The sequence below is a fragment of the Seriola lalandi genome, unplaced genomic scaffold, assembly GCF_002814215.2.
Source record: "Seriola lalandi dorsalis isolate HSWRI2012SDOR001 ecotype SW California unplaced genomic scaffold, Sedor1 jcf7180002054058, whole genome shotgun sequence".
Classification (NCBI taxonomy): Eukaryota; Metazoa; Chordata; class Actinopteri; order Carangiformes; family Carangidae; genus Seriola; species Seriola lalandi.
In genome coordinates this window covers 379,491-390,702 of record NW_019524611.1, presented here as the reverse complement: position 1 = coordinate 390,702, position 11,212 = coordinate 379,491, and the positions used below count along the sequence as shown (strand labels likewise).

Sequence of the window (11,212 nt, the reverse complement as noted above, 5' to 3'; positions counted from 1 at the left end):
ACTATGACTTTTTATGCCTTACTATACTATGTCGTTTTTATGACTTTTTATGCCTTACTATACTATGTCGTTTTTTTGTGAATTTATATGCCTCACTATACTATGTAGTTTTTATGAATTTTTATGCTTTACTATACTTTGTTGTTTTTATGCCTTAGTATACTATGTCATTTCTATGAATTTTTGTGCCTTACTGTACTATGACGTTTTTATGACTTATTATGCCTTACTATACTATGTTGTTTTTGTGAATTTATATGCCTTAATATACTATGACTTTTTATGCCTCACTATACTATATTGTTCTTATGAACTTTTATGCCTTACTATACTATGTCGTTTTTATGCCTTACTAGACTATGACTTTTTGTGCTTTTTATGCCTTTATTTGACAGTATAGTGGAGAGAGACAGGAAACGGGGAAGCAGAGAGAGGGGGAATGACATGCAGCAAAAGGGCATCCTATGCAGGATTTGAACCGGTGCCAACTGCAGCCTCTACACATAGTGCGCCTGCTTAGACCACTACGCCACACGACACCCCAATACCATGAGTTTTTATGCCTTACTATAATATGACTTTTTATGCTTCACTATACTATGTAGTTTTTATGAATTTTTATGCTTTACTATACTATGTCGTTTTTATGCCTTACTATACTATTTAATTTCTATGAATTTTTATGCCTTACTGTACTATGACGTTTTTATGACTTTTTGTGCCTTACTATACTATGACTTTTTGTGCTTTACTATACTATGTCCTTTTTATGCCTTACTATACTATGTCGTTTTTATGCCTTATTATACTATGTCGTTTTTATGCCTTGTTATACTGTGACGTTTTTATGAATTTTTATGCCTTACTATACTATGTCGTTTTGTGAATTTATATGCCTTACTATACTATGTCGTTTTTATGACTTTTTATGCCTTACTATACTGTGACGTTTTTATGACTTTTTATGCCTTCCTATACTATGTGATTTTGTGAATTTTTATGCCTTACTATACTATGATGTTTTATGCCTTACTATACCATGACGTTTTTGTGAATTTTTATGCCTTACTATACTATGACTTTTTATGCCTTACTATACTATGACGTTTTTATGACTTTTTATGCCTTACTATACTATGACCTTTCAGCCTTATTATACTATGTGATTTTTGTGAATTTATATGCCTTACTATACTATGTCGTTTTTATGCCTTGCTATACTATGTCGTTTTTTTGACTTTATATGCCTATGACTTTTTTATGAATTTTTATGCCTTACTATACTATGACTTTTTATGCCTATGACTTTTTTATGAATTTTTATGCCTTACTATACTATGACGTTTTTATGACGTTTTATGCCTTATTATATTATGACTTTTTATGCCTTACTATACTATGTCGTTTTTGTGAATTTATATGCCTTACTATACTATGTCGTTTTTATGACTTTTTATGCCTTACTATACTATGTAATTTTTATGACTTTTTATACCTTACTATACTACGACTTTTCATGCCTTACTATACTATGACTATTTATGCCTTATTATACTATGTAGCTTTTATGCCTTACTATACTATGTCATTTTCATGAATTTCTATGCCTTACTATACTATGATGTTTTTCTGACTTTTTATGCCTTACTATACTATGACTTTTTATGCCTTACTATACTATGTCGTTTTTATGAATTTTTTATGCCTTACTATACTATTACGTTTTTATGACTTTTTATGCCTTACTATACTATGGCGTTTTTGTGAATTTATATGCCTTACTATACTATGTCGTTTTTATGACTTTTTATGCCTTACTATACTATGTCGTTTTAATGAATTTTTATGCCTTACTATACTAAGTCGTTTTTATGACTTTTTATACATCACTAGACTATGTCGTTTTTATGACTTTTTATGTCTCACTATACTATGTCGTTTTTATGACTTTTTATGAGTTACTATACTATGACGTTTCTTATAAATTTTTATGCCTTAATATATTGTTACGTTTTTATGACTTTTTATGCCTTAATATACTATGTAATTTTTATGACTTTTTATACCTTACTATACTATGACTTTTTATGCCTTACTATACTATGACTATTTATGCCTTATTATACTATGTAGCTTTTATGCCTTACTATACTATGTCATTTTCATGAATTTTTATGCCTTACTATACTATGATGTTTTTATGACTTTTTATGCCTTACTATACTATATCGTTTTTATGACTTTTTATGCCTCACTATACTATGTGGATTTTGTGAATTTTTATGCCTTACTATACTATGTCGTTTTTATGACTTTTTATGCCTTACTATACTATGTCGTTTTTATGAATTTTTATGCCTTACTATATTATTACTTTTTTATCACTTTTTATGCCTTACTAGACTATGACTTTTTGTGCCTTACTATACTATGACGTTTTTATGATTTTTTTGCATTAATATACAATTACTTTTTATGCCTTAATATAATATGACCTTTTTTCGAATTCTTATGCCTTACTATACTATTTCGCTTTTGTCAATTTTTATGCCTTACTATACTATGTCGTTTTTATGACTTTTTATGCCTTACTATATCATGTGATTTTTATGAATTTTTATGCCTTAATATATTATTACGTTTTTATGACTTTTTATGCCTTACTATACTATGACTTTTTATGCCTTACTATACTATGTTGTTCTTATGACTTTTTATACCTTACTATACTATGACTTTTTATGCCTTACTATACTATGACTATTTATGCCTTACTATACTATGTTTTTTTATGCCTTACTATACTATGTTGTTTTTATGACTTTTTATGCCTTACTATACTATGACTTTTTATGCCTTACTATACTATGACTTTTTATGCCTTACTATATCATGTGATTTTTATGAATTTTTATGCCTTACTATACTATGACGTTTTTATGACTTTTTATGCCTTACTATACTATGTTGCTTTTGTGAATTTTTATGCCTTACTATACTATGACGTTTTTATGACTTTTTATGCCTTACTATACTATGTCGTTTTTGTGAATTTATATGCCTTACTATACTATGTCGTTTTTATGACTTTTTATGCCTTACTATACTATGACGTTTTTATGACTTTTTATGCCTTCCTATACTATGTCGTTTTTATGACTTTTTTTGACTTACTATACTATGAATTTTTATACCTTAGTATACTATGACGTTTTTATGACTTTTTATGCCTTACTATACTATGTTGTTTTTATGACTTTTTATACCTTACTATACTATGACTTTTTATGCCTTACTATACTATGACTATTTATGCCTTACTATACTATGTAGTTTTTATGCCTTACTATACTATGTCTTTTTAATGACTCTTTACGCCTTACTATACTATGACTTTCTATGCCTTACTATATTATGTCGTTTTCATGAATTTTTATGAATTTTTATGCCTTATGATGGCTTTTTAAATATTTCATGCCTTACTATACTATAACTTTTTTTTTTGCCGTGATATAGTATGACGTTTTTTTTAAGTTTTATTCCTTACTATACTATGATGGGTCTTTTAAAACATTTTTATGCCTAACTATACTATTACATTTTATGCTTTAGTTTACTATGGTGTTTTTATGCCTTAATATACTATGGTGTTTTTTCGACATTTTTATGCCTTGCTATAGTACGACTTTTCTTTTTGACATTTTCATGCTTCAGTATACTGTGACTTTTTTTTTTTGCCTTGATATAGTATGATGTTTTTTGACTTTTTATGCCTTACCATACTATGATGATTTTTTTGTCATTTATATGCCTCACTATAGTATTATATTTTATTATTTAATATTCTGTGCTGTTTATATGACTTCCTATACTATGGTGTTTTTCTGAAGTTTTAATGCCTTGCTATACTATAATATATTTTTTTCACCATAATATAGTATGGTGTTTTTTGACATTTTATGCCTTACTATACTATCATATTCTATGCTTTAGTTTACTTTGCTGTTTTTATGCCTTAATATACTATGCCGTTTTTTTGACATTTTTATGCCTTATTATCATATGACGTTTTTTTAATATTTTAATGCCTTACTATACTACGACCTTTTTTTTTTTTGCCTTATTATAGCATGACGTTTTCTGACGTTTTATGCCTCACTATACCATGATACTTTTTTTGACATATCTTTTTGCCTCACTATATTATGAAGTCTTTTGACATTTTTATGCCTTACTATACATTTATTTGCCTTCATATAGGGTGACGATTTTTGACATTTAATGTCTCTCTATAATATTACATTTTATGCTTTAATATTCTGTGGTGTTTTTATGCCTTATTATACTATAGCGTTTTTGTTTTTTTTCATGCCTCACTATACTTACATGTTTTTTGACATTTTCATGTCTTACTATACTGTGATTTTTTTTTTTTTTTTGCCTTTGTTACGACTCCTTTGTTGGCAAGGTAGAAAGGAGACGAAACGACAACCAAAAACTGAATCAAGTAGCCATGTCATAAGTAAAGAAAAATGGTTTATTAAAACAGAAATCTATTAAGAAAATACAATTGTGGAGGAGGATGCAACGAGGTGGTTGTACCAAACAAACTGAAAAGTACAATAAAACTGGGCCTAGCTAGACTCAAAATAAAACTTAAACCAAAATCCTGAGTCTTATCTAATAAAGAAGGTTAACCAAAAGTAAATACAAAGGTGGCACCAACCCTAAAACCTAGTGTGTATATACAGAGGAGTCCTATGTGAGTGCAATGTATAAAGGGTACCCTGACCTATTCCCACCACCTCACTCCACAAACCTTGTTTTAAATTACTTAATTAGCTCAAAGTCACGAATCGAAAACACACAACAACCAGCAGCTCCAGCAAGCAGAGGGAGAAAAGCAGTGACCACAGCACTGCACGCACGGTCCTTTTGTATGGGGAGGTGATTAGCTGGTCCAGGTGCATCCACACTCCACAGGTGCAGGCCAATCAGGCTGATTGCACCTGAGGACAGAGAGAAGGCCAGGCATGTAACAGCCTTAATATAGTATGATGTTTTTAAACGTTTTATGCCTTATTATACTATGATAGGGTTTTTTTTTATCTTTTTGCCTCAGTATACTAAGACATTTTTTGACATTTCTATGTCTTACTATACTATTACATTCTATACTTTAATATTCTGTGGTGTTTTTATGCCTTACTGTACCATGCCGTTTTTTTTTATTTTCATGCCTCACTATACTAAGAAGTTTTTTGACATTTTTATGCCTTACTATACTATTACATTTTGTGCTTTAGTTTTCTTTGCTGTTTTTATGCCTTAATATACTATGGCGTTTTTTGACATTTTCATGCTTTACTATACTATGATAGTTTTTTTAAAATATTTTTATGCCTTACTTTACTATTACATTTTAGGCTTTCGTTATCTTTGCTGTTTTTATGCCTTAATATACTATGGCGTTTTTTGACATTTTTATGCCTTTTATAGTATGACTTTTTTTGTCTTAATATAGTATGACTTTTTTTTACTTTCATGTGTCTTAATTTACTAATATAATTTTATGGCTTACTATACGATAACATTTTAATGGGAATGCAGGGTGGTACAGTGGTTAGAAGAATTGCTTCGTAGTGAGAAAAGCTATGGGGCCCTTCTGTGTGGAGTTTGTATGTTCTTCCTGTGCTTGCATGGGTTTTCTCCAGGTACTCTGGCTTCATCCCACTGTCCAAAGACATGCACATTAGATTAATTGCCATTTTTATGACTTACTATACAATGATTTTTTTTATGCCTTACTGTACTATGATGTTTTTATGCCTTAGTGTACTATGACTTATGACATATAAATGTCATATAATGTATTTTCCTATTTCAAGAGTGATGTTACTTTATGTGTCACCTATAGGAGGATATATTAATTTGACATTTATACATCCTCTGGATATAAAAAGATATAAGTTTGTAACATACTCATAGTAAAATGCAACTTTATTAAAACAACATGCTTAATAAAATTCTATATATTTCTATATGATGATCATTATCAATAATAATATATAATTTCTTATTAAGTTTAAACATAAATGTTTATCTTTTATATTTACATATATAATATGAACACATACTCACAGGCTTTGGGATGGATATATATTTATGTAACATGTTTATAATATAAACAGACATTCTAAAATACATGTTTCTATTAGCTAAACATATATGTCAATATATGATATTGTTCCAATTTATAACAGGTGTCATATATAATTTTTACATATATAGGCCATACTTTAAATACATATATTATTTTACTTCATATGCACATATATTTTATATATGGAAATTCAACACATGTATTACATATGGACATTCCTGAATGTAAATTCCAATCTTGTATGTTAATAAACCTTTTGGTTGAGGACATTAAAAAGCTAATCTCTTTGTTTTGGAGGAGTGGCTGGGTTTTTGAGATCTCCACCAATGCTGAGACCAATCCTATGCCGTTGATTGATATGGAATATATAGATAATAGATATATATAGGTTGATGAACTATTACAAAAGTGCTGTGAGAAAATACTGGAATTAAAGGCAGATCTTAGCAACACTCAGTGAGCAAGGAAAAGGAAACAAGTATTACTTTTATTGGAAGTAACTGCACCTGGTGTTGTGATTACAGCTTCTTTAGTTAGTGTTTACAAAGTAGATATCATTTTTTTTCTCCTTTGGTTAGTTTGAATCAACTTTACAGGTGAAATTGCACCAATTCAAAAAATCGACTTTTGCAAATTTTATAAAATTTAAAACTGCTGCTTCTCTGTGAGTTTTGCAATGACACCATGGGCATGGAGTATTACAGCTCTTGTAGTGACTCAGAGCCTCTGTAACGTAGTGCTCCACTGGCCATCCACCTACAGACAAGAAAAAGAAGAGGCTGTTACAGTGAAGTGCCTTAAGTGGCTTAATTCTCCATGTAAACATGGGAAACAGTGCAGCCACTCACATGATCAGGCTACCTTGTTTCTGTTTGATGCCTGTGAACAGAAAGTGATCTAATTAATCAAGGAAATGGGTTGGGTTTCTGTATGAAGTAACACTGCAACACATACTCACGTCGAAGTTGCCATGCGGTAAATGTTGCAACAACCAACACCACCAGCACAACTGGCACCAAAATGGCAGCAAGGTGACTACTATCACCCTCCTTGGCAACCACCTGGCAGAGAGTATTTAAAGAAAGGTAAGATTCACCCACTTGTCTTGCAAACACTCAAGTTGCATTAAGAGGTTTTTACCACTAGGGGGGGCATAAATAACAGAACATGTGAACACTGTTACAATACACACATTTGATTCAATGTTAATGTTACTCCAATTTGTTGGTTATTAAAGTCCATGGTGTTAAACTTACAGAGGAATGAGTGTCAGTTGATGTGGGGGTAGAAGGACTGTCCCTCTGATGACCTGTCAAACAAAAAGGAAAGAAGCTCAGAGAAAGTGAAGTGTTGCCTTTCAGATAGCTGAACAAGCAAAAACAATAAATCCAACAAGAACTAAACTGAAATATTATGAAGTGTATTTCCTGTCAACTGAGGAACCGTGATTGCTTTTAAAATAAAAATCATTTAATATTGTATATTTTTGGGCTGCACGACACATTTCGGGTAAGACTATGAACAGTTGAACAATGAAAACACTGGTCATGTCTGGCCTGATGTACCACAGTCACATGCAATGGAAAAAGTGGGAATTAAAAAAAAACAAAAACAAAAAAACACCTGTTTCTCCAGTAGTGATGGTGAGGACATTGCTGGGTTTACTGGTGCCCAGACTGTTCTTGGCAAACATGCGCATGTTGTAAGTTGAAGGATTTATCTCTATTATTGTGGCCTCTGTCTGGTTGGGGCTGAAGTCTACAACTGTCTTTGTGTAATCCCATGAGGCTGTGGGAGAAAAAAAAGTTTTTAAATAATAACAAATGCCAAAGAAGATTAAGAATGTAAGTTCAGCTTTCCCAATAAAATTACAGTGAAGTACTGTAACAACAATTTAATCAATTCATTAAACTTTTCTCTTACCTTTCAGTGCTTTATACTCCAAGAAGTAGCCTGTAATGGGGCTGTCACCTTCAAAGCCAGGAGTCCAAAAAATGGAAATTGTATTGTCTATGACCCCCTTTAACTCAACTACTGGGGGATCCGGAGGCACTAGGAGACACAAAGCAAACACATTTAGCAAAGAAAAACATAGATTTTTGTTTTTAACCAGATCAGTTTAGTTTTGTGAATTTGTACCCGTTTCTTCCACAGTAGGACAGACGATAATAATAAGTGATGATGATGGTGTCATGCACAGACAAATCCTGGAGCTGTGAATAATGGATTTAATGGGACACTAACATGGTATAAATGTAATATAAATTGTAGTTTAATGTTTTATCTCAAATAAAAACATTGTAAGTGAGTAACAGTAGCATTAATTCAGTGTCAGTGCAACAACTTTTAACAGCTTCTTGACATCTTCCTGTCCGACAAATTCTACTGGACCAAGAGCTTCAAGAGTTTACAAGTGGCTAAAATCTCCATATCAAACACGCAAAGTACCTGAAGTGAAACCTGTTGTGCTTTGTGCCCAGTCTGTGGCTGCAGTATCAGGTTCAACTGTTTGTGAAGTTGTGTGAGCTGGGGACAGAGTGAAAACGGTTCAGTCATCATTAATATATATATTTTTTAAAACATCATAAATAAAATGTTTCTCAAGATACTTATTAAGGAATATATTCCTATATGTCACATACAGTACCTGAAGTGAAACTTGTAGTGTCTTGTCTTGTGGCAGCAGTGGAAGTAGACTGAATACTTGTAACTGTTGAAGTTGTGTGAACTTGAAACAGAATAAAGAGAATTTCCAATCTCGGTTAATAACTTGATATTAAACTGGCATCATGATAATAATTAAATTCATCTTTTAGGCACATCTTTATATTCTGCCATATTTCCCAGTTTACCCTCATCCAGAGTGGAGCAGAGAGGTGAAGATGAAGGAGGTCCCGCTCCTGCAATGGTTTTGGCCTGTACAAGCACACCGTACTTGGTAGAAGGCTTCAGGTCCCTCAGGATGACACTCTCCAGTTCCCGTGTGGCTGTCACACTTTGATGCTGCCACCTTTTAAACTGTCTGTTAACAGGGTCATACTCTCTGTAGCTAAGGCTGTAACTTTGCAGAACCCCATTTCTGTGCTCAGCCCTTGGAGGCTAATCAAGAGAGAACAAACACTATTATAGCAGTAAGTATATATATACATATGTATATATATTTTAGTATAAACCATGTCTACCCACAAAAAATGAATAAAAACGGTGGTATGCTGCTTTTCTTTCAAATACAAGAACACATTTTTTTGAGATTGTTGTTGAATGTGTCAACAAATAAAGTTGCCAAATTGTGACTTTACCTTCCAAGTCACTTTGATACTGCGAGACGTGAGGGCCTCCAGTTGTACATCCAGGGGTGGACCCTCTGGTGCTGCATGGAAAACAAATTTTAAAGGTGCCATCCATCAAAAAAAAAAACAGCTCTGCAGTAATTGTAATTATTTCTAAAATAATAAATACTGACTGACTCTACCTGCTTCTTTTGTTGTGATTGTCAGAACATTGCTGGCCTCGCTAATGCCCACGCTGTTCCTAACAAACATGCGGAGGTTGTAGGTCTTGGCCGGACTCAAATCCACCAAAGTCACCTGAGTCAGTTGAGGATTTGCGATTACAGTCTTTATGGCAGTACTCCAGGATGCTGTGCAACAACAATGTATAGATAAGATCCATAAAGCAAACACAAAGCAAAGCACAATTCTGGAAATGTAATAAGCTGGCTTATGTCAAACTTCTTTTAAGGTTATTGGGATAGTTTTCTTGAGCTTACCCTGTTTGTTTTTTAGATCAATGGTGTAGGATGTGATGGGCCTGCCCCCATCAAACACAGGAGCCCAGCGGACAGTGACAGTTCTCTCCTTCACCTCTCTTGTCTCCACCCTCGGGGAATCAGGACTTTCTAAGGAGAAAGAAAAAACTTATACAGAGCTATATAGTGCTGAAAGAATTAGTTGATAAATCAATATATAAAAAGAGAAATTTGTAAACAATTGGATAATCAATTAATCAATTATCAAGCCAATTTTGCCAGACACTTATTCCAGCTTGAATGTGAGAATTTTCAGATGTCACCTTTGTCTCTGGGAAACATTCTTCATGTTTCTCTGAGCAGGGAGTCACTGGGGCATAACAGTAACTAAACTTTTAATTTTGTCACAAATGTACTTTTCCCTCCCCCCAAGACATTATAATTTATCCCTGTGGGTCTCACCTGCTTCCACAGTCAGCTTCAGATGGTGTTTTTGATCATTGAACCAGCCTGGTATTTCCACACGGCAGCCGTATATCCCTGAGTCGCTCTCCTGAACATGCCTGATGGTCAACGACACATCACCCCTGCCAAGATTACCCATTAGCAGGTAGCGCTCTGACAGTCTGCTGACCACAGATGTCCCATCTGACTTGATCACCTCATTTCCACAGCCCCTGTTTGGGATGGCTGCTCGGCCCCAGCACACAGGAAGCCTGCCGTAGTGCTGAGCATCATAGTTACATGTCAAAGTAACATCTTTGCCCACACTGGCTCTGAAGTCGTCTGCAGACACACAACCTGAAAAGGCAGAAAGTCCCGTTGAGACATCATCATTGTTATCATTTAATCATGATTACTTTCATGACTGTCTTACCTAGGTGTAGACAAAAAAGAAGACTGCAACACAAAGGAAAACGTCTGCTGCCCAAAATAATCATTTTACAAATCTGGATCAATCAAAAGATTGGTTCACCTGCTAAGCGACAATAAACCAAACCACAGTCTCGTTTCAGCTTTCAAATCTTTCTAAATCACATGATGCTGTCCTTGAGATGCTCACACAAACAACTTCTGCTGAAGAGGAGTGTCGAAAAGACCTGTTTCCTTTTCTGTGGTTTTAGTTCCCTAACCTAAAAGTGGAAAACTGTTTCATTTTGATGATTAGACAAAGACAGAATCAAGAATATAAACACACTGTCTTCCCTCCTGTTGTTTGTTCTCTAGCCTTGGGATAGATAGATATTCTTGAAATTTTGAACATTGAAACTTTTAACTTCTCCTTGGTTAGAAGAGCAGCT

The 11,212-nt window shown here is 33.3% G+C and overlaps 1 protein-coding gene across 1 annotated transcript; it reads right to left on the bottom strand.

Moving 5' to 3' along the window:
• Positions 1–6,629: 6,629 nt before the first annotated feature.
• On the bottom strand, positions 6,630–10,950 carry LOC111652690 (uncharacterized). Its single transcript, XM_023403034.2, has 14 exons — positions 10,789–10,950; positions 10,374–10,712; positions 9,933–10,061; positions 9,636–9,803; positions 9,463–9,533; positions 9,016–9,262; positions 8,811–8,891; positions 8,612–8,689; positions 8,087–8,215; positions 7,787–7,951; positions 7,420–7,472; positions 7,122–7,224; positions 7,012–7,042; positions 6,630–6,919 (listed from the first exon to the last, which is right to left on the bottom strand). Exons 1-14 carry the CDS (start codon positions 10,850–10,852, stop codon positions 6,862–6,864), a joined length of 1,716 nt encoding a protein of 571 aa, XP_023258802.1. The 5' UTR covers positions 10,853–10,950; the 3' UTR covers positions 6,630–6,861.
• Between the last annotated feature and the right edge of the window lie 262 nt (positions 10,951–11,212).